The 27,452-nt window shown below is 47.2% G+C and overlaps 8 protein-coding genes across 8 annotated transcripts; 4 read left to right on the top strand and 4 right to left on the bottom strand.

Annotated features, from left to right (window-relative positions):
• Positions 1 to 62: 62 nt before the first annotated feature.
• BDV38DRAFT_294343 (potassium channel family protein) lies at positions 63 to 2,552 on the bottom strand (the record flags this gene model as incomplete). Its single annotated transcript, XM_032062481.1, has 3 exons — positions 63 to 2,019; positions 2,066 to 2,204; positions 2,260 to 2,552. 3 exons carry the CDS (start codon positions 2,550 to 2,552, stop codon positions 427 to 429), a joined length of 2,025 nt encoding a protein of 674 aa, XP_031918516.1. The 3' UTR covers positions 63 to 426.
• Positions 90 to 662, top strand: BDV38DRAFT_234832 (uncharacterized protein). Its single transcript, XM_032053280.1, has one exon. It carries the CDS (start codon positions 232 to 234, stop codon positions 415 to 417), a length of 186 nt encoding a protein of 61 aa, XP_031918517.1. The 5' UTR covers positions 90 to 231; the 3' UTR covers positions 418 to 662.
• Positions 2,553 to 3,764: 1,212 nt separating the features above from the next.
• Positions 3,765 to 4,799, bottom strand: BDV38DRAFT_277981 (RTA1 domain-containing protein; the record flags this gene model as incomplete). Its single annotated transcript, XM_032058613.1, has 3 exons — positions 3,765 to 4,198; positions 4,284 to 4,532; positions 4,607 to 4,799. The coding sequence occupies 3 exons, from the start codon at positions 4,797 to 4,799 to the stop codon at positions 3,765 to 3,767; spliced, it is 876 nt and encodes a 291-aa protein (XP_031918515.1).
• Positions 4,800 to 6,278: 1,479 nt separating this feature from the next.
• Positions 6,279 to 7,457, top strand: BDV38DRAFT_277980 (uncharacterized protein; the record flags this gene model as incomplete). Its single annotated transcript, XM_032058612.1, has 1 exon — positions 6,279 to 7,457. One exon carries the CDS (start codon positions 6,279 to 6,281, stop codon positions 7,455 to 7,457), a length of 1,179 nt encoding a protein of 392 aa, XP_031918514.1.
• Positions 7,458 to 9,068: 1,611 nt separating this feature from the next.
• Positions 9,069 to 10,252, top strand: BDV38DRAFT_294338 (RTA1 domain-containing protein). The gene is made up of 3 exons (XM_032062480.1): positions 9,069 to 9,376; positions 9,450 to 9,692; positions 9,754 to 10,252. Exons 1-3 carry the CDS (start codon positions 9,208 to 9,210, stop codon positions 10,218 to 10,220), a joined length of 879 nt encoding a protein of 292 aa, XP_031918513.1. The 5' UTR covers positions 9,069 to 9,207; the 3' UTR covers positions 10,221 to 10,252.
• A 581-nt stretch (positions 10,253 to 10,833) lies between these two features.
• On the bottom strand, positions 10,834 to 13,480 carry BDV38DRAFT_294335 (P-loop containing nucleoside triphosphate hydrolase protein; the record flags this gene model as incomplete). The annotated part of the gene is made up of 3 exons (XM_032062479.1): positions 10,834 to 10,988; positions 11,234 to 11,474; positions 11,534 to 13,480. The coding sequence occupies 3 exons, from the start codon at positions 13,478 to 13,480 to the stop codon at positions 10,834 to 10,836; spliced, it is 2,343 nt and encodes a 780-aa protein (XP_031918512.1).
• Positions 13,481 to 18,300: 4,820 nt separating this feature from the next.
• Positions 18,301 to 19,236, top strand: BDV38DRAFT_124931 (ankyrin repeat domain-containing protein). Its single transcript, XM_032051185.1, has one exon. It carries the CDS (start codon positions 18,450 to 18,452, stop codon positions 18,918 to 18,920), a length of 471 nt encoding a protein of 156 aa, XP_031918511.1. The 5' UTR covers positions 18,301 to 18,449; the 3' UTR covers positions 18,921 to 19,236.
• A 5,280-nt stretch (positions 19,237 to 24,516) lies between these two features.
• BDV38DRAFT_294334 (Alpha/Beta hydrolase protein) lies at positions 24,517 to 26,172 on the bottom strand (the record flags this gene model as incomplete). The annotated part of the gene is made up of 1 exon (XM_032062478.1): positions 24,517 to 26,172. One exon carries the CDS (start codon positions 26,170 to 26,172, stop codon positions 24,517 to 24,519), a length of 1,656 nt encoding a protein of 551 aa, XP_031918510.1.
• Between the last annotated feature and the right edge of the window lie 1,280 nt (positions 26,173 to 27,452).

The raw sequence follows: 27,452 nt of genomic DNA, 5'->3' as shown, positions 1-27,452 counted from the left end.
CCGCTGTGAGTGAGAGTGGGGTTGCCGAGTATCCCATCGTGGATGGAGACATTATTAACTGATGAAGAATCATGATGGGGGAAGAAGGGGGGTTTTTCTTTTTGTCTGTTTATGATTTTATTGAGGTTCTCAAGTATCAGGTTTAATATGGAGTATGGAAAGTGACTTTAGAGTTTAGGTTAGGGTTGTTACTTAACCTTTTAAGTTGTCTTGGGGGAGGGTGTCGTCAGGATGGATGTCGATGATGCAAGAGGCTTACTGGCGTTTCTATTGGTTTCGGGGGTGGTGGCTTTTAGATATCCTTGGTTCAAGAGTGGGTTCGAATTGGCTTTTTATGGGATTGTGCCTGATCGATGGGGATATATTTCGTTGTGCATATACTCTCTGGTGGGTATGATATCCAATTCTTCATCATGATAAATAACATCAAATATCCTTCTCCTTCCTCAATGTCGGCTCATCCTCGTCTACGTCCCCTACACCTCCGTCCGACGGTCTCTTTTGAGCCTGCGTGGAGATAAACCGGATCATACTCTCGCAAAGACGATCAAGAACCCACTCCGGCTCTGTCTGTGAAGCCAGCATGGGGCTATTCTCACCCATCCAGTCCCAATTCAGAAGCCCATATTCATCCTCATATAAAACCGTATCCCCCGGACTCGGATCCGTGAATCGAATCATTCGGGTAAACTCCACCCACTCCTCGTAGCTGTAGCGCTTTGGATGGCCATGGACGGCATCCCGGGTCGTCCGACGTATGGCGAATGCAAGGCGCTGGGCTAGCTCGAAGTCCGAAGGTTCTTTCTCATCTTCTTTCCGGATCGGTTGTATGTTCCTGGCGCCGCTGGCGGACTCGCCGTTCTGGGTCCCTTCTACGTCATCTGGACCGGTTTGAAACCCCCGGGCGATGCGTTTGTTCTGCTCGCGTTTCTCCAGATAGGCCAGAATTGGGGGAACCTTGGTAATGAAGGACTTGTATTTCCCGGTATGGGGGAGGACGGTGTAGTCCGCGACTTGACTGGTGGCGTGCTTGAACACGGCAACGACGGTATTGCTCATCTCGGAGATAAGCGAGGTCATAGTCGGGATGGCGATGAGCGACCACACGACGAAGAAAGGCTTTGCCGCGTTGGTAGTGGGAGTGATGTCCCCGTACCCAATAGTCAACAGAGAACAGAAAGCAAAATACAAAGCCTGAAAGTACGTGAACTGCTCCTCCAAGGCCCAGAATACAACGGCGCCGCAGGTCCACAGGATTCCAAAGGCAATAAGACTGAGTATGAGCCGGTACCATCGACGGAAGACTACGCTTTCGTATTGAATGGCGCGCATGGCGTCGAACCTGTCCTTTTCCTCTTTCATGACGATGTCCTTTGGTCGACCGATCGCGTCGCGGTAGATGGCCGTCACTTTACTCATGATGGGTGTCTTTCGGGTGTGTTTGGGTCGATATGCAATTCTGGATGTGTTGGGTGTCAGTCTCAGTCTGTTTTGGAGGTCTTCTTCCATGAGAGATCGTGAGATTGTCGCTTCCCGTCGTCGTTCGGTGTGCTTTTGCACGACGTTTGTGTCTTGGAGGTCTCGGATGATTTTGTTGATACTCCCCACTACCAGACCCAAGATGATTATCCCAATCACGGCGTAAGGGAAGACAAGACCTCTTCCAACGGGGGTTTTGGGGGTGACATCGCCAAATCCAAGGGTCAGAATTGTTATATCACAGAAATACAGTGCTTCTGCGATTGATATCCCTATGACCTTCTGGAAGACAGCGGCGCCTACTATTAACCAGATCCCAAAAGCAGTGGTCTGGAGAATCAAGGTCCGCTGACCATCTGTCAATGCAAAATATTGGGGATAATGTCCAAGAAAGTATCCCAGCATGTTGATCATTAAAATAGTGGTGAGGATAAAATAGTGGATCGCCGCGATTACCGCATACCAGTATGCCTGCGAGTAGGTCTGGTTTGGAGGTATTGGGCTGGCATAGATATGCACTGAGCTGGTGATTCCGACCAACTGTGCGCGTTAGCCATAGTCGGTGAGACTTATGGTCAGCACTTACAATGGCGGTCGCTAAGGACCAAAGAATAATAGAAGCAGGCAAGGCTATAATATACCGGATAGTCCGGGTGAAGTTGAACAAAAGGAAAAGGTTCCCTAGCACCCCAAAGGCAAGAGAGGTGGCATTCAGCCCAATACACCTGGCACAGTTAGTGTGGGCCACATCGCTACTAGGGAATATCGGGTTATGTATACCATCTAGGATCAGCCAGCAACACCTGCACCGGGTTCCCCTCCGGGTCCTGTTGTTCAGGATGGATTTCACTTTTCCAAGACATAGCCAGAGCGACCACCGACATCACGTTTGCAAAGGGACTGGTGGTTGCAGCTATCAAGGGGATGGCGGTTGAAGCGAACCACCAATCTTGCGGCTCGTCATCGTCCGGAGGTCTCGGATTGAATTTATCTTGAAGCTTCTCCCACATGGGGACCTTTGCTGGAGATTTTGGTGTTTTTGAATTATTTCCATCGCCGGCTTTTTCATTCATGTTGAACTGTAATTCTTTGGGTGCAGGGTGTCTCTCAGCCGATTATTGCTCGAAGCACCTATGGAGTCTCATATCTGTGGTATAACGATGACAATACACGGAAGATAGGCATAGAATACTTCGATTCATGGCGCATGGAAAGTCTTGTATACCACTGTAGGTTTACATGAAGTCTCGGAAGTTGGACGTTGTAAGTTGTGGGGATGAAATTCAATTTGACTTCAAGGTTGCAACACGTTAAAGGCCTGAGGCATCCATCCAGCACGGGAAGTGTAATCTAACCCTCATCCCTTTGCTGGATATCTTCAGATACGGAAGCAATCGATAGGGTAACCTACTTTGAAGAGAAAACCGATGAATACGCTAAACAACAACACAATACCGACTACGAAGCCCAGTATGGATTCTCCGTGGCTGATTCTCCGCCGCTTGTATAAGCGCCTCCTGTTCGATATCATCAGCCTTTCCCGTGAGTTGAATGGACCCCCCCTCATCAAGTTCAAGCAGTTGCTCGCTTGAGCCACAAGCGACAAGTGATGGGCGGGGTAGCAGGAACAGCAGCGAGGCGATCTGCCAGAGCGCTATGCAATGCAGGGTCCATCACAGTGATCTTCATCGCGACCAGTAAGTTCAGTAAATATGGAGTCCCAGATCGGCTTCGTCTGATATTGCCATTGATTGCCCGTCTCGATGCGGAAATGCACGGCCGTGCATGTTGGGTTGAGCTCATGGATATATTAATTGGATACTGGCCAGTATGGGCGGGCCCTACATGTGGTAAGAACGTGGTTTAGCGCGTAGAAGACTATTGTTGTGCCAACTCTACTACCCTATTAGTCTCTGTCACTATGATCTGTGTCGTAGTCAGAAGAACGCTTCATGAGTCAAAAGGACTAGCGATACATCACGATGTCCTCTTCTTGGAGTTTCAAATTATGTGTTGCCCTAGGGTAATCTAGGATACTTCGAAAGCTCCATATCGCTACTTAGACTATGGCAGCTAAGGTACGTACCAAGGGAGCTACTTCTTACTTGAGATACGCTGAAACAACCTTCAATATACTCTCAGTCACACGTAACTTATTTGGATGACCTTTGCATATATACATTTACCAAACATTAATCAATTAATAGGCGTTCTATCTCTATTCAGCACAATGGTAAGAACAGCCTCACACATCCCACCATTAATACAAGGGCACAACAAGCACATTACGCCCCATATTTATCATATATACTCTGCAACTCGTACTCATGTGCCTCCCTCAGCAGATGCGCCAATTCACTAGGATGAAAAACGTTAAAAGCAATCATAGCCACGAAGATCAATACAGCATCAAAGATATATAGAAATATCTCGTGATGCAGAAGAAACCCATTATTTCCCTGAATATACTCCACCAAGCGGAACACCGATCGTATCATAATCAAGAAGCTAGTCGCATATAGGATATTCAGATGCTTTCTCCACGGGATCGACGGATCGTGGCACCGTGGGATCGGGTATTTCTTCAGCTTCAGGTCAAAGCTGCCTGCTGTAACTATAAAGATGCCGAAAAAGAAGATCTGGACGAAGAGTCCCACCACAATGATCTTTTCGCCCAGTTTCATGTTGTCTAGGCTGCCGCTACTTTGGATGCCGCCACCTGGAAGGGCGTTAGTACTTTCGCTGGAGGTTTTGAGGGCAAGTCGAGTTGGATTGGTGGGAAATCTCTCTTAAGGCTGACTTACCGGCACCTTGCAGGAAGAATGAAAGGACATCTCCCGTTACGAAGATCTTGGTCAGCCATTTTTTTCTCAGGATGGCATGGGACTCTGCTCGCAGAATCAAGATGATGCGCCCAAGAAGCATATAAACCGATGCGGCGAGGAGGGCCGGTGCAAGAAGGAGGAACAGAGTCTGGATCAAGTAGGGACCGAGAGTCCAGTTTGGACTCTCATGGCTTGATAAGGCGCGTCCGATGTAGCCGATGATTTCAACTGCAGGAGTGAGTACAACCCATGTGAGAAAAGGATTGAACCCACAATAACCGTGGAAACAAGTAATTACTGACATATGCCGCCCACCACGAATGGGATGAAAAACCAAGTTCGAGTCCGGAACAGTTGCACCGCGTGCCATATCGTCGTTATCGTAAACAGGATAGTGAAGATCACGGCGCCGGCCATACTTGGATCATATCGATAGAAAGCGAACATCGACGCCTCGTTTGTTGCTGCATCTGGAGCATCATCACTTCTCCCCATCTTGGGTGTTTTGAGGATTTCCGGTGCAAGGAGGTCAATCAAGGCTGGAGTGTTCTCCTACTTTTGTCCTCGGGGTAGCAATAGACTTATGTAGCATGTACAGAGGGCTGCAAAACCAGAGTACTAGCCTAGTCGACTCGCAATCCAAAAAGGAGTACGGAGTAAATTGGATTATATTACTAAAAATCTCAATTGATAGTATACTAGGGCACCATGGACACCGTTTCAAAAGAGATAGGGCTATTGAATTTACGGCCCCTACTGATTTGGGATCCACTTCGTATCCTCGTATCTTCGTATCTTCGTATATTGCCACTCGCATATCATCCGCTCTTTCACAACCATAATCCATCGGACAGAGACTGTTCTCCGACTCAGAGCCAAGCCGTAGTTGTCAAGATTGTTTTACACATAATGTCTCCATATGTGTATAAGGCGGGTAGATAAGCGAGTTCCGGTTGAAGAGAGCATTGTATGTATGGTGCTTTAAGGAAGCTCGCCCCGGCAGACCAAGTCAGGCGACCTTTAATTGATAAATAGGATAGTCCTCTAGTGATCACACTCCATGATCACTCAAGTCTGCTCCAATGTATGTTAAGACTACTTCAAGTCCCATTGGATTGTTGTCTATGTCCTACTACTACTATATTTCCTTACCTGATTTACCAGGGCGGTTGAATAATCCTAATTCATTCACGCAAATCAAGAAGGAGTCTCCAATTTAGTAAACATGCCCCTAAATATTCCAGTAGGGGATGATTGATCACGATGTTCTTCTTTTTCTCCTCGCCGATACCAACGGGGGCATGTGCAGCTCTGGATTGCTTGGCCCTCCGTAGGGACAAGTCGACTGAAAGCCCCGAAGAAATTCCGACATCGTGCAGCTCATCCTCCGTCCCCCAGACTCCGCGAATCAGATTTGATCCAAGGTCGATGGATCGGTCTTCTACTGAGCAAAATATGTCTGATACTCCATCCCCATCAACTACTGCTACTACACCGAGCGGCACGTCGCATGCACGGCAGGGGAAAAGACACAGGGCGCGCCACCTTAAATCCCGTAATGGCTGCTACATCTGCAAGCAACGAAGAGTGAAGGTCCGTCATTCATCGCATTGTATCATATTGGATTTTCTATTGACCTCGTATTGCAGTGTGATGAGGTAAGACCTGTTTGTGGCGCATGCTCGTTTCGCGGTGAATCATGTTCATATCCTCCTCCAGCGCCATCCATGTATGTATACCTAGTCCCACCGGCCCAGTTAATAAAGGGCATATCTGAACCTTTTATTGCAAAGCTCCTGCTCAGGCCAATATATTGACATGAGATATCATAGGTCGGTAGATTCAGATGGCTCCCGGCGCTTGCGAAAACCTAAGCGGGTGGTTCCTGTACCGCTCCCCTTGCAGCCGTTGGAATTCCATCTGCCCAGGTTGTCCGCGACGCCAGTACCATTACTGGATGGACAAACGATCAACATGGCTGACATGAATCTCTTGACGAAGTTTATGCTGCAGACATCGAAAAAGATGAGTCTCCATCCGAGACGGATGTTAATTTGGCAGCAAGTTATCCCAGACATGGCGGCAAAAAGGGAATACCTGATGCACCTACTCTTGGCGCTCGCTGGGGCACATGCTTTATATGAGTCAGACATAGCAAAATGCGGAGCATTGGGTATGGACGATAATCAATTAACTCGTTCCTCTATTGACGATCCCGCGATCCACGACCTTCATCGCATTATTGAACATCACCAAAGGGGGCTCCAAGGATTCCGAGAGGCTCTATCCGACATGACTGCTGCCACGGCAGAATATGTCTTTTGCGGCTCACTCTTGATCGTTGGCTTTGCCTTTGCTTCTTTATCCATTCGAGATTTAAACAGGATAGAACCGGGACCGATGAACGAAGACAATTACGAAAGTCCGTTTACTGACTGGCTCCATTTGGTTCGAGGGCTGACAAGTGTGGTTCACGAGCACTGGCCTACCCTTAAACTCGGCAGACTGAGAGCTATGTTATTTTACGACTACGCCAACGATGATTGGAAACATACCCTTTCATTAGCCACTGTCCCGCGTTTAACTAATGGCTCGCGTATGGTGCTGATGTTTGTGCAAGGCGCCGCTCGAGGACTTTCCATGCTACGCACCTACGCAACAACATTATCTTCCAGCGGTACAGTACACGAGGCTGATACTCCCTCACCCCAGGTGTCGTCAGATACTCATGGAAAGGCGGATGAATTGATCCAGGAACATGATAATACCATCGATAAACTGGAGGAGATATATATGCGTATTCTTAATGTGTTTCACTTCGCGGAAAGTGGACGTGATTGCTCTGCATCGCGGGATTTTCAGATCGATCTAGAAGAGGCTGCCGCCTTATCCTGGCCTCAGATGGTATCGAACGACTTCATTGCTACACTCAAGCCATGTGACCAAGTTGGGATTGCTGAGGGATTCTCGTACACGATATTAGCCCATTTTTATCTAGTCTTCGTTCTCTTTGAGGATCTGTGGTATCTCAATAAGGGCTTTCACGAGGAGATCAAAAAGATCTTTTGGCTTGTCAGTGATTTGAACAATGACCGACTCCTGACCCTCATGGAGTGGCCGATGGCTGTCATAGCAGCAGACCAAAAGGAATGAAGTAATGTTCCATCTTTACAGCCGATTCATGGCCGGTCATCTTCCGTGAGACGCTTTGCCACATCGTAAGGAACGGTAATTACTGCTGAACTTAGCATGCTCACAAAAAGAGCAACAGCAGGATAATAATTTAACCTCCACTATTCGGAAAACTTCCCAGTTTATCCTTCTTGTTCTATGCGCTCGGGCACGATGTTCACCGATCTGATCAATGGTAAGGGGCTCGTACTTTCGTACTCTCGTATCCTCGTAGTCTCGTTCGGTGATGATCTCCGAAGGTGTGGATCTTCCTAGGTTTTAGGTTATGGTTCATTCCCGGCACTGAGGGCTTAGGCGACCCACAACCTAATACGAATATACGAATATACGAACAGCCCACCGCAACTTCATACCAACGTCGATAAGGATGCTTAGCCATGTTTGTTGTATACACACTGCAGGCTGTAGGGGCGAATGTTCTGAGTAAGCAGGCAATATATAACATATAAGTACTTTCTGCGGACTCCAAAGGGACCAGACATAGACTAATGTTCAACCATCCTAGATATCTCCGAACGTGGGCAACCCTTCTCAACCTTTGAAGGCGGAGCAAGAGCTTGTTGTAGCATGTTCTCCATAAGTGCCATCTGTAATTGTAGAATGCTAGCCTCAATAAGGCTGAGGCTCAATGAGTTTGGCTTTTGTACGTGCCGGATACCAAGAACCAGAAGGCCAAAGTCTATTTGACCATGAAAGGGGGAAATGGTGGCATCATGAAGATTTATCTTGGATCTCATTATTCTATTATTGTTTTTTAACTATCCACATATCCGGGACCGATCGCCCGAGGGACCCAGAGGAAGGTGGAGATTGATGTGTACTGTGTGCCGCACAAAGATGCTGAGGTTGCTAGTCGATTATTTCGTCAGTCGAGACTTGAACTAGAAGAAACTATAATAAAAGTGATGACTGCCCGGTGTGGGCCTGGATAGCCTTATTTTACTTTATATCATTTTTGGACCATTGTCAGCAAGCACTATAGTACACTATGTTCCGCGCTGCTAATTAAGATCACATCAATGCTATAGTATAAAAACAAGTGAACCTCAACAGAATTCACTTTACTTCGAAAGTAGACGAATAATGGTATCAAGAGGACTATATCGAATAATCATGCCAAATTTATGGCCATCTCTGTTGCAATTCGTATTTTCGCATTCTCGTACCCTCGTATACTCGTATGGCCGCGGGCGACCATTTTTAGAAGGATGCCGAGAGCGGGTCACTTTTAATTCTAGTCGAAAGATCTTGAGGTCTCGTTGCCACTATGGTCCATTCTTCTAAACCTTGCCCTCGGTCTATTGACGCGACTATCATTGGCTAAATATTTGGCCTCGGCGAAGCCAGTGTTATGGATTCCTTGGTGTCCCGCCTACGCCTATCAATTTAGATATAATGTCAAGTTAAGTTCAAAGCCCTAACTGGTCATGGATCGGGGTAAAAAGCTAGATGGGCCAAAGTGGGGTCATGGCGAAGAATCTACCAGCCTGATTAACAGGTTAGAGTATATATTAAGAAACAACGATAACGTCTGAATGTTTCAGTCATTTATTTCTCTCTACTTCTCTTCTCAATCCTTTCGGTCCATCTCTGCTTCAGCTTTTAATCTCAAACTCGTGTGAGAAAGCAGTCTGGGCAGAACTTGGATTTTTCTATAAAGCTAGTCGACATCTGTCATAGTTACAGCGCAAGTCTTCACGTTTCGACCGAGATGGACTCCACCGAAGGGACATTCGACTTCAAACTGTACCGCTACACACCCTCGCTTGCGGCGGCAGTCCTCTTCCTTGTTCTATTTACTCTAATTACTCTATATCACCTCTACCAAGTCATTCGCTTAAAATCATGGTATTTCCTTGTGTTCGTTATTGGAGGAGTTTGTAAGTTCCGCCCCCTAATCTGAGCCAAAAGGAAGTAGAAAGAAATGACGGAAATACTAATATATATGTATAGTTCAGATCATCGGCTATATCTGCCGAACAATAGCACATAACGATACCAACTCTATACCCATCTATTCTATCCAAACCATCATGATCCTCCTTGCCCCTCCTCTCTACGCTGCATCGATATATATGACCCTCGGTCGACTAATCCGGTACCTGGACGCGGAAGCGCTTAGCGTCGTATCCATAAGATGGTTAACCTTAATATTCGTGATCGGCGACGTAGTCGCATTTGTCATGCAAGCAGCTGGTATGCATCATCTCCGCCCAGTTTTCCATCCAGCCTAAAACTAACAAAATGAAACCTCTAGGCGGCGGTATAATGGCCAGCGGGACACTCAGCGCCATGAACACAGGCGAGACCATCACGATCATTGGTCTTGCCGTGCAACTCGCATTCTTCAGTGTCTTCATCGTCACATCAACAATCTTTCACTGGCGAATTTACAAGAACCCCACGGAGAAATCGTTACTCAAAACCCAACCCAAGTGGACGGAGACTACCTGGGTAACTATTATGGGCGTACTTTACGTGTCCAGTGTGCTTATCCTTGTGAGATCGATTTTCCGTCTGATCGAGTACGCGCAAGGTAATGCTGGATATCTGATCAGTCATGAAGTCTTCATGTATGTCTTTGATTCGATGCTGATGTTCCTTACTATGGTTGTTATGAGCTTCTATCATCCTTCGAAGCTCTTGAATCCGAGGAATATGGAACGGCGGGGTGGGCAATCGGATGATACTACTACGCAGTTGCATCGGATTGCGTCGGCTTAGTGTTCTTGCTCTCTATTCTCGCTTGTCTTTCGGCTCTAAGATACCTATTTCGTTCGTTGTTGTTGTTGTTGTTGTTGTTGTTATTGTGGCTATTGCCATTTGTTTTCGATAGTGCACTAGCGCTTGATTCTTCTTAGATTTATTAGTTCTTATACGGAACTGAACCCTGTATGTTATGCGGTGATGATTTAGAACGTTAACCTTTAAGCCCTCCGTGATCTTTCCGAAGCAGATAGCAGCCGTGAAGTCTAAGTCTTGAGATTGTTCCTTGTACAATTCACTCTTCACGTATTAGCAGGTCGACAAATTTGACTAGTGAGGAGTGGATGACTGTGGGTCGGAGTTATACTTTTTATATCGTCCTCCACATCCATCATGCACTATCGACTTTCCATACCCAAGAACTATGATTTCGACCACTAAAGGGATAGTCATTGTTTTATCACACATCTAATTGTTGATTATCGAAGTTCCAGGCTTAAGATACCGTAGAAGAATGACTGGCTCTACAAAATAGAATAAAGGACTATGGGTCTTATATCATTACGGATCCGAATTGATCAAAACCATACTTTGAATTGACAATTTAAGAAATAAGTAGTTAAAATTAATTCTATGGGTCGACGGATGGCACCGGACTAGATGCTTTCTTGAAGTTCTTCTTTTTCCTCTTACCACTCCTCATTACTGTTGTGGTCGTGTCCTTGTCTTCGACTGGTGAGGGCTCAGAGTACGCAAAACCGACATCTGGTTCAGGGGCCGGGTCTTCTAGAGGAAAAGCAATAGGCACAGCTGAATGTCGGTAACTATTTCCATCCACAAAATTATGCGTAGGACTCACATTTACTAGGCTCACTGGGTACCGGAGAATCCATCCTGAATGATGGGCTTTCACCACCATTAATACCAGGGTTCTCCAAGTCACTGGCTTGGGGAATGTCGACGCTCGGTATGGCTACTTTTGATTAGCTCTATCGCTTTCAGATATCACGGATATATGGATGATGGCATACTTATCCCTTGGATATTGACAAACCTTCTACAAGTCTTCGACCCACTTTCTAGAATTTCGAGCTTTTTGGAAAGTTGTTCGCGCAAGTCGCGATTTTCCTTCGATTCCCCTGCAATACGGGAGACCAGTGCATCAGACATGTCGTGTACCCCTATTGGTGAAAGGAGTTGGTTAAGAGACTTCGTAAGGATAGTTTCTACGACGTCAGTGGCGACACCATCGATGAATCGCTTGAGTGCAACCTGGACTGTGTCAGTATTTCCTACTCCAAGGACCAATGACAAAGCTTCAAGACACATACTTTGTAGTATGCCAGTGTACAATCGAGAGCTTCCCGAGCCGCGTAGCGGATCATGTCCGTTTCGGCGGATTTCAGCAGCGAGTTTAAAAGTATCCAGAGGTTAAATTTTCCCCTACTGTAACTGGTAAAGGAGTTATAGTTGCTGCAGTTGCAACAGCAGTCTTCTTGCTTTTCATCTGGTTCGTCGTTGTCTCTGTTGTAGATATCGACTGATGTTGTAATGCTAGGCACGTTGAAGAAATCAGTCAGAACGCCGGAGAATCTGTCCTCCATTATATCGCGGCGAGCCTTCTGTAGATCCTCGGTAAAGGAATGATTATACGTAATCGTATGTCCAGCTTGATGCGGCTCCAGCAATTCAGTCAGCCTTGCCTCCATGCTTTTCAAAAGACCACTGAGGGCTGGCTCAACGACATCCTTCAACAACGCTCCTAAGGTTGCCATATCGCTCACGTCCGCAACAGCAGCGTAAATGAATGTTTTTGTTGCTTCCCAGACTTTAGCGACGTGAGTATTTGCAATCCTTTGCCATGGTTGGGATTGCTCCTTGAACAAATCATTGATGATCATCGGGTTGAACGTTCCCGGAAGCTCCCTCCCTCTGGTTCGCCGCAGCAACATTTCGATATGCTGGAGATACTCTTCGCGAGAGACACACAACTGTGTGTCCGATGCTCTTCGCCGGCCCTTCGTGTTGGATATGAGACGGTAATGCCCATTTTCGTTGATGTCCTGCGCGAAATCTTCATTCAGGTTCTGGATGACCGCACGCATTCGCTTATGATATCCATTTTCTGAGTGGGCACTCTCAAAAAAGGAGCTATTATAACTGCCATCTAGACCAGATCTCACGAGAGTCTGGAAATCCTGGCTGATATGGAGAAGATATGATCGCTGCTCCTTGAGGGTAGCGCGGGGCTCTCCGAGGTCCTCAAGCCTCTTAACGCATTTGTCTATTTCAGACTGGATCTCATGGATCAAGCTGGGTAGCTCTGCGGCGATTTGGCCAAGAAGTAATTTACTGAGCCGTTGTCGTAGTGTGTCTATACCGACATGGGCCCGTGGCAAGTCTTCCCAAATGCCCTGGGAAAAGAACTGAGCTTCCTCTTCTCCTCGAACAGAAAGATCAGAAGTTCCTCTCTCCGTGTCCATATTCTTAAGTACATGCCAGCCGAGGCGAAAACTGACTTCCTGATTCTTAGCAAGTGAGACAAACAGGCGTTCACTTTCCGAGCCCTCAACCAATGTATCGGGTTTCGTGATGACACCAAGTGTTCGCTGGCCGGAGGGGTCGGCCTCTCGGGCGAGTCGGAGAACGATCTGGTTTGCAAAATCATTTTTGGCGGATACAACGGCGAGAATGATACTTCTTCGCTGTTTCATATAGGATTGAACGACATCTTGGACGAGCGCGACGTCAGCGGCCGACTGCAGCTTCGTCTCCGAGTGGATCAACCCGGGAAGATCGACGATCGTTAAATGGGGACGGTCAGGCCCTGAGACCTCAACTCGAAGGAGGTCATTTGAGAAGGCTTTGCCATTCGTAAATATACCCATAGCAGCCTTTGCGCTTTCGATCAGATTTGGGAGTCCTTCGAAGCTCTGGAGCTCCTCATGAAAGCGCAAGAGTGTGTCCCGTTCCACATGATTACGCGAGTGATGAGGCGAGATAGAGACTTTCACTCCAATTTCGGGGCTCTTGCGCAGAACCAGCTCTGTTGGGAAGCGTGTGCACAGGTTGCTTTTCACCGGGAACGAAACACCGGATATCGCCTCCAACACGGAGCTTTTGCCGGACGACTGGTCTCCACACACAATTATTTGTGGAAGGGAGATATAGTGACTGATACCTTGAAGACGGAGTGTATCGACTGAGTCTAGGAGCTCCAGGTGCTCTTCTGCGCATAATGCCTCCAAGGAACTCGTTGAGAACTGACGCAGGACCATTTTCATCAGCTACTACCTGGTACGGGGTCTGGTAAAGCCAAGTAAAAGGAAAGGCAAGTGTTTCAGTAGAAGCCTAAGATGTAAAGAGTAAATTGTGAATAACAAGAACAAAATATGTTAAAATCGACCGCAAGGCTAAGTAATTTGCTTGGTTAAAGACGATTTAAGAGACGAAGGAGATGCGGACACAGTAGATTTTATACCAATCGATTTGGGAACAAAGGGTGGTTTAAGACACAAAACACTGTGTGGCTAGCTGTCATAGTGAATTGATGGCCTATCATTAAGGATCTACTAAGGTAGCCATTGATCGACAGTTTAGGGGCGGGCCAATGGATGGATCTTGGAGCAGCCATTCGCCTACAGCTCAGCTGAAGTGCATAACTGAAGCTGCCCAGTTAGGTTAGTAGGATACCTATCCATGCAAGGCTGAGATTCCACCTTGCCCATTACCATCAGCCAGAACTGTAATGTAGCTGCGCCGGTTCCCAAAAGGGAAGTATCCCGCTCGACGGGGGTTTAAATACTGCAAGCGGCATAGCGCAGCCACTTGGCCGTGAGCGACTGGGGGAATTTATCGAGAAGGGAGGTTCGCCTGCAAAGAATACACGGAGTATGTGCTTGACATGAAAAGTGTACATTCTTTGTCAAGGCATAAGATGTCAATTATGGCAAAAAGAAATAAACAAGAAGGAGAACAAAACCACAAGGGCCCCAAATATGGAAATTTGCCAGCGTAATCCACTCCTTACCAGACGCTCTTCCTGCCCACATCCCATTAATTGTTCGTAGGACAGGTCAGATACACCAGGGATGGGCAAGCCAACCCGGTCTTCTAATTCAAGGAGAAATCGGGAAGAACTATATAATACAGGCCGTCCTCTATCAAAACCCAGTACTAAGTCAAATGTGTTCAGTGCCAATCCTCCAAGTCACTCGGCATCAATCGTGTTCCATTATCCACCAGCCATTCTCGACGCGGGGAGTACAAGTCGCCAAGGACTGCATCATGCGACTTCGTAAATACTGCCATTCTCTTGTGGTTTCCAGCATCTCTCGGCCGCCTGCGGACGCATATCTGGCGGTATACACAAGAGCATCAAGTGCGGGACGGTCAGATAGAATTAGGTCACCGGATTGTTCGCGTTCGGCTTCATACAGTGCGAGAAGGACCAATTTCAGGACTCGAGTACTTTCCATGGGCTATTCCTAATTTCATCGCGCGTGATACCGTGCTCCCGAAGAACAGTTCGAGCTAGTTCCGAGATTTGTGTATAACGATTTCGTTACCTTGGGAGTGAAAGGCGTTGAATAAGGCATCCAAAAAGGAGTCTTGCCTGTAGATTGTGCTCCTATGATATAGATAGAAGTATCGGGTCGTATCTTGGAAATAGAGATGGCGGTTCTCGTGCAAACGCAAGATTGGTTGTAGATGGGAATAAATCAGTGAATGGAAAATATCTGTATACGACGGACCAGCAGTGAATACAAATGCCTGCTCGGTAACAAGACATATGGAGATATCTAACAAGCGGCTCTCCTACCCCACCCGCCCATAGATCGGCGTTAGATTTATCGATCTTTCTCTTTGTGCACGTTGATTACTCCACGAAGCCCACTTGGCCAATACCCGACCTCATCATGCCTTCACAGAGATCCACCTGTGTTACATATACCCTGCAGTCCAGATTTACACAGACCGATGTCACATGGGGCGACAATGACCCAGGCTTGCTGGAGATAGTCAAGTCTGAATGCAGCCCAGTTGATTCAGCTAGTCAACTCAAGGTCAAACGTGAGCACTAGAAAGCTTGATTTGAAATCTCTCAATGTCCACCCTTAACAGGGATACTTTGTCAGCCTTTGAACTGGCTAATCCATCGCGGAGTTTGTCCTGGAACAGTATGACGGATAACAATGAAGAAGCTGAAGAGCTATACATCAGTACAAAGACGCAGAATCTGTTCATTAGTTTAACTTGACGTTCGTGATTAGGTGTCGATATGTAAATTCGACTTTCGTTTTCCATTTAGACGAGATCTAACGACAGACTAAATAACAAAAGCATCATGCCCCTATGCTCGCTATTATATGAAATTGCGTGCTACATTTAGAATTAGAGGCTAATGGAAAGTAAAAGGAAAAACAGAGGAAAAACAGAGGAAAGGGAGAGATAGAGAGAGAGAGAGATTTGTTTGGCTCTCAACTACTACAAGGGTGTACGAAGTTCGTATATCTACCTTCAATGGGCTTTTTCTTTTGACAGCTGATTTCCCAGCAGTTCGTTGGGTTGATGTTAGTATGGATGATCACCTGATTCGCGAACTACCTGATAATCCAGATATTATGCATAAACTATTCGATTAGTCACAGCGTAATCCATTGAAATAGTATGATTTCTACCCAGCTTCTGTCAAGCCAACGGTCCAATAGCGGTTATAGCCACCCACGTCTACAATTAGGACACTCTATCTCAATTTGAAGGTGTAGCCACCAGAGTACTACTTAAAAGTCTCCTGTCGCTTAGAATGATGACCTTGTCCGTATATCAGGTTTCACCTTCTCCATGGCGTATAAAGGTTGAAGCGCTGCTCCTGCCCTCTGCGCATAGATCTGCAGTCTAGGTACCAAATATATTATATCTAATATCCTAAGAAAGAATGCTTCCACCAGCTTGTGTGGAACAAGTAATGCCTTGTAACGAGACCAAGTCATTTATATATATACATTTTTTTTTTCAGGCGTCGAAAGAAAGTGTGGATGGCTTCTCGTCTTGTTAGACACATATCATATTTCGCCTGTATCGTCGAGCTGCACTTAAGAGTGGTGTCGACGATGCTATGGCCCTGTCTGTCATTTGCCAAATATTAATGTTGCCCAATAGCACTACTACATTTAGCTTTCTCCACTCTGGGGTAGAATGACAGGGCATGATGACATATTCGGAAAGTCCGATACATGGTCATGCCAAATACCTTCAAACTGGATCGGCTAGTCGTGTGGTTTCCTCACCAGTGGATATGACTCGACCAAGTCCGATAACGGAAGACATGAAGATATTTGCTGCGACTAGGTAAATGGCGAAGACTAATAAGAGTTATTCAAAATCGGATTGATGGGTGGGAGTTGGAATAAAGCGATTTGTAATGTATGTCTATGTTATAGACCTCACTCAGCATTGTGGCATACAATTGCAGCTTGTTCTCATTTATGATTGCCAAGCTTTCCTCATACCTACGGGACACATCTTTCATCTTAATTCACAGTGCCCTAGACCTACCTTATAAAAGATTGAAACGAAGTGCCTCGCAGTGCCATCGATGCACAGGACAGGGGAAACCAAGGGGAATTATTCTTTCCTCCAGAATATTTTTCCACCTGGTAGATATCCATACCTCGCTTAACGAGATTTAAGGAACGGCCAACAAAAGAAAGCACCAATTGAGACTTACTCCGGGGTTCCCCCGTAGGTCGAGAACAAGATTCGTTGGCGGTTTTAGGTATACCCACTTCCTACCCACCGGTGCCAAATTCGACCCAGCCTAACTATCCCAAGTTGAGTTACAGCGAACATAATCCAATTGGGTAATCTTCCCACCTAGCTTGTGGCCAAAAGCTGTGAATAATTTGACTATTCTCATCACATGAAAAATCCTTTAACCTGCAGCAAGTCAAGAAAGGACAAGACGCTAGTGCGGGAGCCAAAGAGTCTGCTAGCCGTGGATCGGAATCTCAATACGATTACGGCAAGCTATTGCGGCCAACGCGCATGAATTCATTTTCCTACATTTTAAACGTTTTGTGCCGGCAGAATAGTCTTCTATACTGAATCTACTTAAAATACTTACTTGGTCTGCTGAATCTGCTTAGTCTACTTCGTCTGCGTGGTCTGTGTAGTCTGTGTGGTTCTCTATATAGTTACTGAGTAGTCTGTATAGTCTACTTGGTTTGTGTAGTATACTGTGTACTATGTATATAGAGTCTTTACTCTGTAGCCTATTTGGTATAATTATATAGTCACATAACTGCGAACTACTGGGTCAATTAGTAGTGAGGATTTAGAACTAGTATTAACTAAGAGCGGCCAGATAAGCGGTGAAAGAACTCGACGAGAAGAGGATAAGAAACCCTAAAAAAATATAGGAAAATAAATTCATACGCGTTGGCCGCAATGGCTTGCCGTAGGTATTACGAGATCACTGGAGACATCGAATCACAATTAACCATAAAATTAAGTGTCTTGAAACCCCTGCTGGTGGTGACACCGGGACCAGACCCGAACTCGAGTCGGTTCAGCCGATATTCCAGTCCGTAACGTCCTTGAGCACGGAGAATCCTAAATAGCCACGGCCGAAAAAAAAATATAAATGGTGGAACGGCCCACCACAACTCCCGCGGAACCACAAAATCGCGGCACTAGACATCAATCCCCATCGGCCTAGGTCTAGTGTTTGCTCTAGCCTAGGCCCTAGGGGGTTACCATCCACTCTGTCCGAGGTTTGCATTAGGCCGAGAAAGGAAATCAGTCGTGTGCGGACCAGAAGCTGCTACGAGCTGCCTACCATCTGCCTTGCTGGTGAATATTCACCTATAATACCGTTCCTTTTCTGGTTATTGGTTGATTTCTTTCGTGTTTCTACTGGCCATTACCATTCCCAACCTACTCCGTAGATTTATTATGTTCTCGGAGAAGTTGCTCGAGGAAAACCGTGGGAGACAGGAGGCTAAGCAACAACCCAGGGGCGATTTATCCACTCGGTTAATCCGACGCGGACGCGGCCGTAGTCTAATATGCAGCTGATATCCCCATTCGTCGTTAGTCGGAGTCTAGTCATGTTTCGCCCATTCGTTTAAAATAAGCAAAACATCCCTTGTCCTGAATATATAAAGACCGACTATCACGCCTTGTGTGAGTTTGGCTTCCCACTCTTATTTCTTCTTACCTGCACGAGAGAACCCGACAATCGCCATGGACAGCCATAACCTCTTTCTCCATGCCGCTGCTACCGGTGATGTAGCATCCATGGAACAGGAATATCTGAAAAACAAGACAGTCCTATCTAGCAAAGACTCCGCGAACCGGACAGCTCTCCACTTGGCTGTCCTGAACGGTCACTTGAAATCTGTGGAACGGTTGCTGGACTACGGCATTGCTTGGTGTTCTAAGGACAATCAAGGCCAGACAGCATTGCATCTCGCAGCCCAGTTACCGTCTGCAACAATAGCCGAAACACTCCTTGAGAGAGGCGCGAATTGCTGCACCCAAGACCACGACGGGAAAACACCGGTATTTTACGCCTACCAAAACTATTCCCCCGATGTCGTGAGTTGTTTTCTCAAATATGTCGAATCATCATGCGGGACGGACAAGAATTGCAGCCTTACGCCACAGATCATTCTCCGAGGCGGCTGCCGCAAATGGACTCCTCTCCACGCTTAGTGAGGCTGCACGGTCCCTAAATAGAGCGCACCGGCCTGTACGGCGCAAGGTTCGAAAATTCTCTCCCCCTTCGCCACTCAAACCCCATTTCTGGAGAAACGGCGTGTCCGATCTCGCTTATTCCGAGTATATCAACCGCGCGCCTTCATCCCATTCCGGAAAGTCAACCCCGAATGGCACCGGAGAATGTCTCTTTTATCCGACAATTGAATAAGATGCCGTACCCGCTGGATTACAATATCCTTTTCGAACAATGACTGCACCATCATAATATCGGATCGACACAGGGAAGGGAAGACTTCTCCCCCCACTGTCAGCCGCAGGCCAGCCCTGCGACAGCCCTGTCACCCGACGAGAATTCCGATCCGGCCTTTTCCGCTCGTCTCCCAGACGTCGTCCGGGGCCGTGGGATGGTGACGGTGACGGTGGGTGTGGATCGAGGGTGGTATACGGATACCTGATGCACAGCCAATGGGAACCCTCATCCTGAAAGCGTGGACGGCTATGGTGGGGCATTCCAACTGCAACGATATACTAGCCAATACCTGTACTTTCGCCTATGGATTATCTCCTGTTCAATAATAATACCTTTAACGTACCAGATCCTGTACAGTGGAAGTATTTGTCAGAGCTAATTTCGGAAACAACGAAGGAAGTAGAGACTATTGGCGTCGCAAGATATCGGGAGCCTTCTCTGTAACCCAAGGGGGATAATCATACGTAATGGATCTTCAACCCCCTCGAAAAAGCAAATGTTCAGGTCACAAGATGAATTGACTCTGGCTAGATTAGGATCTAGCTTTCTCTCGAATCGACAGGTCCGGTTACCAGAACATCGTCTGCCCTCAACGTTGTCGGGCTCGGATGATTGTAGAACTTCTTTTTGGACTCCACTAGGGCCTTGAGACACAAGAACACGGCACATGATGAGGCTCGGACCCCTATGATGGACTGTTTTGGCTTTTCTCTGCAGTTCGCAGACGACGTGGCTTGTCATTGGCCCCAAGCCATCAGACTCTCTGCCTCAGCTGCATCGATCGTTCTATGGATTGTAATATACCCTTCGTCGTCCAGCTCCTGTAGTACTCGCCTGACCCACTGATGGTAAGGAATGGGTGTTGTAAGCTAACGCTCCTTCCAAATTCACCGTGTAGAGAGGCATGTACAGCAGAAGGCTATACCGCAATTTTCAGCTCAACTGGCAGAGTTACCCAGTTCTAGAGATTGTCAGCCTTCTTACGCCGGTGCCCCCACTTGTAATCTGTTTCGCTCTTGTGCCAAGATGGGATATGCTACCGCAGCCAGGGCTCTTTGCCAGTTTGAGGCCGTAACGGAATTAATTCTTTGCGCGTACACCACGAATATATGAATGATGATATGGAATTGTGTGACATGGCTTGATTGGAATTGCCCTGGGTAATTTTGGCATTGGGGCATGCAATGAGTTGGCGCGCCATGCTGGACTGCTCGACCTTATATTGTTCGTTGATATTGTCTGTAAAGTAAATGTACTATAAAAGGTAGGCAGAAAGAGGGCTGAGACGTGAGACATGGCGAAAGCGGTCAACTGGCCGGTTTAACTGCTGATCATATTTACCCACCTGTCGCCTCTGCTTTCCTTTGATGAACCCATGAAACCACTGCAGCACCACTGACCAGCCCTAATATGGACACCTTCCAGTTGCATTACAGTCATTATGATATTATTAGGATCCATATTGATCGATAACACCCACCAGCGGCGCATGTGAAATTATCGTCTCCGCCGGGTTCTCGTCCTCAGAACGCCTACTACTGAACCATTTTGTCGAAGCTGTTATTGGCCCCGACGTTGCTGCACGATATTTAATTTCAAGGACCACAGGTGGCCAGCAGAATGTGGAAACCAGTCTATGTCAATTCAAGAGGGAGTGGGGAAGGCTAATGGAACGGTGTAGGTGCTCTGGTGTACAATCGTCCTCTCTGGACTCAACTAATATATGAGAAGTAACCGGCCTTAAGCCCCGTTCAAATCGCCTTGACCACCTTGTCCAACAGAGAAATGGCCCTCGCTGCTCTTCGATGATGGAACGCGATCAGAGATTACTCTCAGCTGCGGAAGCTACATGTATCATCCCCCCGTCTATTCTCTATGAAGTTGCATGTGCCCGGGGGGGCAAACTGTCATACATATATGGTGGATTGAAAGGGACGCAGCACTCGTTACGAAATATATATCCTGAAGAGACTTATGATCTGATTTTCAGATATGGAACAGTGTTCCAGGAAATATTGCCCTTTGTCCACATCTGTACATCTGACACCACGGCATTAACTTACCCAAATTCACTCCTTTTTGAGATACACCATCGATTCACACAAACGTGTTGCATCTCTTTGCCATCGGGGATAACATTGCACGTGTCTGACCAGAGCCCCATAGGGATGTCTCAGAATTTCCATGGGTGATTCGAAGGGTCTCTATTGGATGTGGCTCTTCATACCGGATTGGGCCCGTCTGTGATTCTATTTGCTTCTTATATGGCCTGACGAACAGGTTCTACGGAACATTGTCAGGACAATGGATTCAACGATTCCCTTTTAGGTCGGTCGTTAAGGAGTTTGACCACCTTTCCGAGAAGAGGTCACCGCGTTAAGATTGGTTGAGCTATACACCGTACATACCAGCATTGCGGCATCCCGTGTAAGTGGATGGTATCAAGTACCAAGGCAAGGTGTATCTAATTATGACTCGTCTACACGGACAGCTCCTTGTGGATGTCTGGCATCTGATGTCGTATTCCGAGCGGGACTAGTCTTCCGACAATCCAAAGGGTTGCATCGCGCAGTTACCAAAGGTTGCAAATAATATCCCATACCTCGGCCATCACATCCCTGATGGATCTAGAGGCCCGTCCAACTCGGAATTTGACTTCAATGTTCACCTGACCAGCCATCTCAGTAGCACATTAGCTAATATATTTCTGGTCGCAATATTTGTCCCGGCCATCGGTTATACTTTACGCGGTTAGACTTGCATCCCCTGAACTTGCTTGTGGATAGTGAACTGTTGAGCTGAAATGTCGGCCGGGAGATTGCGGGCTATATGCCTGAGTACTGGGAGTTCACGAGAGCGATGTACATGAAGGGGGAGTATTTGAGCATACCTTTTACCAATAGTATGGACATAAGTACGATGATGAATTCAAAGTAGAACGAAATCTAGGACGTTGACCCCAATCGGTCTTTAAGAATGAACTACGATATCCCGGAAATGTCTTCCCGGAAGGGAAGAGTAACTAGGAAGATGTATCACGACTCTCCATAAGAGTATGCTGACATAAATCAGTGAAGCGAGGGGGTTCTACACCCCCTACTCCTAAAAAAAAAGAATTATGCAAAAAGCAAAGATAGATCTGCAGCCTGAGCGCAAGCCAAATACCCGTCTTAGCCTGTTTGATGTGTTCGCATGCCAGCACTATATATGCAACAAAGGGATACATCACAGTTCTGCCCAACTCACACGGAGACGCAAGAGTATTCTCCAGGAAGCCTGGGGGGCGGACATCATGGGGCTCCAGAATTTCAGCGTTGAAACTGTTGTGACGGTACTGAGGTCACTGGATGTGCAGGACATATTGAATTTACGATGTATCTGCCGTAAGCATTACACTGCCTGATCGCTGGTGCTAATAAGCTCATCGGTGAATGAACTTTATATCTAGGTTATACGGACCAGATTGTCCTGGACAATAAACTCTATACCGGAAAGTATAACCAGACAATGAATGATCGACTCTGGTCATGACTTCTATCCGAGAAAATCATGCATGAGGTCTCCAATCACGAACACATCTCCCAGACCGCATCTGGCTTACGGTCACAGTCGACTGCACAATGCTGTGGGGAAGCCTGTAGGCAAGCCATAAGTGTTGCTCTGGTCTCATGCAAAGGCCGCGCTTGGGAGACAGATAACCTGAAAAATGTCACGCATTGGGCTGAGACTTGCGATGGGCTCGCTATCATGATACTAGGGGCTGACTTGGGTTGAGAGACGTTGTTAAGGGGCTTCTGGACGACGGTGTACCGGCTGATCAGAGCCACGAGTACCTGGGCAGTGCCAGGTACGCTGCTGCGTGCAGTGATGATGAGCTTCTGACAGAGCTACCCATGGACCATGGTGGGAGCGCTTGGAAAATGCACGGTGCTTATGGCGCTGCCCTACAACTCGTCGCGTATAGGGGTCGAAGAATAAGTACGACGTCTTATAGAAAACCGCATGCACAAAGAGGAATCTCCACACCCCTTCTGGTATGGACCGTATGGTAGCCCACTGGGAGCAGCGGCTGCAGCGGGAAATAACGATGTTGTTCGACTCTGTGTGCAATGGGGACGGGATCCAAGACAGTTGGGTTCTTATTTATGGAGTCCGATATTTTACGCAGCGAGAAGTGGAAGGGCCGGGGTTGCTAAGATACTCTTAGACAGTGGGGAGATGAGACATAACTTAGATGATAACTTCAAGGATACTCCGCTAAGTGTGGCTGTGGAGCATAATTACGAAGACGTTGTTTCTGTACTCCTATGTAGTGACAAGGTTAGAGTCGATTACCAAGGAGGACGGCGTGGCAAGCTGATTATTCATGATACTTGAAAGAAGAAAGCTACACCATCGAATCCCTCCAAACCACAAAGCATCATAATAACTGCGACAGACCCACTGCATTCATACCTCATCTATACCTAATAGCACCTCCCAACATTAAATCTAAGCCAGAAATCTATGTAGCATACAATCCCAACACAAACTCCAACCAACTCTAGAAACAATCTTCCCTCTAACCCACAAATCCACGTGGGAACCCTAATATCCCCACATAACAAACCAATATATGCATAAATGAAGACCCCCACTATATTCCAAATGCCCAAGCTAAAATGACAGGTACCACGCACTCGTGGAAAATTATCATCCAGGGATCGGCAGTTGCAATATGAAGGATCTAGGTTTTGGTATCCCCGAGGGCTATTTATGGGGCGCTAGTCTGTATTGGGTAACTGACCCCGGGTTCCATTTATACCTTGGGTCCACTTGTCGGCAGGTCTAAAAGGGTTCGACTTTGGGGTATGATTGGTCCATAGGGTGGAATAGTGGTGATGGGTCTGGGCAGTTTTCGATATGAAGAGGTGTTGAGCTCTGGGAAGTGGATTTTGTGTGGAGGTGAAGTGCGTTCTCTGTGTTGATAAAGGGAAAAGTCATGTGGTGTTGGGAGGTTGTATGGATGGTATATGTCTTAGGGAACTGGATTTTATATAGTGGTGTGAAATCATGGGTTAGATTTAGAAGGGGCTACCCTAGATTGCAAACGTGTGTAGAATTTGAGAAGATAAATTAGGAAATATTCTGTATGTGCATGACACTGATCAAAGGAGTGACGGGCATGGTAACAGAAATAGATTAGTGTAAAATGAAGGTCAAGAGGTACATGTAATAGTACATTATCCGATAGTCTTAGCATACACGAGCTAGACATAGGTATTAGGATGACGTATCCCTATAGTACGCTGACCGACAATTCGACCTACGAAGCCCCATCACCAGGACTAACTGCCGAAATCAGTACGGAGTTTGCTGATGGAACCACTCCATGATGAGATCTATCTGAGCCTTCTTGGCAATGGGGACAGCTCCGAACGCATTTCCGAGCTCCATGACACGCTGGGTGCCATTAGCGCTGTTCGGGCTCCAGCGCGTCAGCGAGCCACTACCGGTGTAAGATCCACCCTCGTTGGGATCGAGCGTCTTTGCAAAGTTCGCCCAGTAGGCAGACATTTTCTCCTGAATGGCATAATCCTGCTCGGTGAAAGGGTACCTGTCGGCATTGGCGTAGAGCGCATTTAGTGCGTACATGATCTCAGACTGGTGGAAGGCGCCCTGGTCTTGGCCTGGTGGGGAGTGGGTCCAGTAGTAGGTGTAAAATGAGGAAGAGGCGGACTTGTACCAGTCGGTGGCGTAGGCCCAGGAGCCAACAAGGGAGGTATCGCGGGCAGCCGCGTTCCAAGACCTGTCTGCAGTGCTTGCGTTGCCGTGGTCCGGGTACAGCTGGAAATAACGGCTGGATAGGCTGCCATACTTGAGTGTGGAGTAGTACTCATACTCCTCTACGGTGTAGTCTGTGCTTGTTGAGGCTCCGGATTCGTCTTTGGTGTTGCCTGTTATGACGGGGACATCGTTGGCGGGGCCGTTGATGAGTGTCTCCAGGTATGTGGAGGGAAGAACGTAATCGTCCAGGACAGGCTTGAAAATGAGAGGGTAGCCGGCAGAGAGTGCGGTGATCGGGTCGATCCACGTCTCGTTAACGCGGTCCTGAGAGCCGATCAAGAGCTCCTCCATGGACAGCGTGCGCAGTTCTTTGATGCTGGAGACGTTGTGGAAGGTAGTGTAGTTGACACCGTGCGTGATGGCAGCAGACATGTTAACGTAAGAGGTTGCGAGGCCTGCCAGCATAGGATCGTACGGGTATCTGATACCAGATTCAGAGATACCGCCATGGAAATAACCCTTAAACAAAGGGCTATTGACGGCATGATAGACCTGAGAAGAGCCGAAAGACTGGCCGGCGACGACCACACGGTCAGGATCACCACCGAATTTGGCAATGTTTTCCTGAACCCATTTGAGGACTTCGAGCTGGTCAAGGACACCGTAGTTTCCGGATGTGTTGTGACCGGTGAGTTTGAGACCTTCAGCGTTGAGTTCCGGATGAGCGAGGTAACCGAATGCATCGTCACGACGGTTGAAGGTGATGAGAATGACGTCCTTTAAAGCCATTCCACCGCCGTACCACCAGGCATCGTTGCTGGTCTCGTCGGAACCCTGGTTCCAGACCATAACAGGGAGCTTGGCATCTGCGGAGCCAGCATTCGTCCACAGGTTCAGACTGAGGCAGTCTTCGCTGATATTGGACGCGTAGTTGCTGGGGCAGGCAGGACCAAAGTCCGTCGCTTTCAGGGTTTCATTCCAGGGCTCACGTGGCTGTGGCGGCTTCCAGCGGTTTTGATACCCAGTGTCCGCGGCAAATGGAACACCCAAGAAGGCTGTCACGTTGGACTCGGATATACCGAAATATTTCTCGAGGGTCGACTCGTTGAAATACTTGAAGCCCTGGATGGGACCGTAATTCGTCTGGATGGTCTGATCCCAGAGTTGAGCTTGGGCAATTGCAGCGGTCACGGCCAGTGAGACTAGGCTCTTCGACAAATGCGAGGCCATCCTGGAGTATAGTGTGAATGGATTCTGTAAGATAAAGATAGAGCGAGGATGATAGCAGGAGGAGAACAGTTCACGATCCTCTCAGATATATATATATACTTAGATACCACGCAACATCTGCCCTACTTATTTAGATGCCTAGCAGGCAATCTGATCGGAAACTGAAGGTCCACGGCAGGACGCGTCAGGGATTCACGATACTCCATGTCCATGTCCACCTTCCCAGGCGGTTTTTGACCATTATGTCCGACCGTAGACACTCAGGCCGGGTGAATATCCGAAGGAACAACGTCAACTTGATATGAATTCCGGCAAGCCCACCTGGTCCTCGGGGAAAGGACATGGTCTATACCAGAATAGTAACATCAGATAACTTTCTCGCCGTTTCTTTCCTGAAGAAGAAAGTGGAGTGAGAGCTTATTGTTACGCAACTTGAATGGGGATCATCGTGTCCCGACCCCTGTCGATCTTGCCGTCAAGTACAGCAGTTATAGTTTGCTCGGCCGGCCAAGGTTGTGTTTGTGGCATGGGGCTCATTACAGGGTTCCGATCATCTGAATGCTTACTAGTTGGTTGAACTACAGGGACTTGAGGATTGTTCGCAATATACCTTGACACACCAGAAGTTGTCGCGTACGCCAGATCTCAAAGATGGGCCAGCGTGCGCAGTTGAGACGAACTTACGCAGGCGTCTTCGGCGATAATCGAGAGTTAAGGTGGGTCTGCTACTTAGTCGGGAAACTAAGGCCGATGCCAAGTAGAAAAGAAACTGTTCTTAAGGATACGTTGTTGACCTCTGTATTTGACTGTATTTGACTGTATGCAGGGACCTTGGTTTCGTTCTTTATTCTTCGTTCTATGTATGCCCTATCTTGCTTCTGTGTTTGTATCTTATAGGGCTGCATGATAGACAAGGAAGCGGAGAGATCTGTCGTGAGAAAGTCTCTCCCATGCACTAGTGACCACATAGTAAGATTGTACCAAGCTCCTTCGGCAATTACCATGTTACAACTCATATCTTTCCATAAGCACTATTCATGATCTGTATGAATTTATCCTGGTTATTTTGAGCGTGTATTTTGTTACTGTTCCGTGTTTTTGATACGGAATCGGAATGAGCCGACATTTGACCGGGAGGCGATGGAAGAACGTCAACCAATCATGGCTCAGTCCCACTCCGTCTTCAATCAACTGCTGGACCTTCTTCTTCGTCTTGTCCACCCCAACACGAGAGAAGAAAAATAACCATGACTTCTTGGCGATACGGCTGCTCTCTGGTC

This window comes from Aspergillus pseudotamarii, assembly GCF_009193445.1.
Source record: "Aspergillus pseudotamarii strain CBS 117625 unplaced genomic scaffold BDV38scaffold_4, whole genome shotgun sequence".
Classification (NCBI taxonomy): domain Eukaryota; kingdom Fungi; phylum Ascomycota; class Eurotiomycetes; order Eurotiales; family Aspergillaceae; genus Aspergillus; species Aspergillus pseudotamarii.
This window is presented reverse-complemented; position numbering and strand designations above follow the sequence as displayed.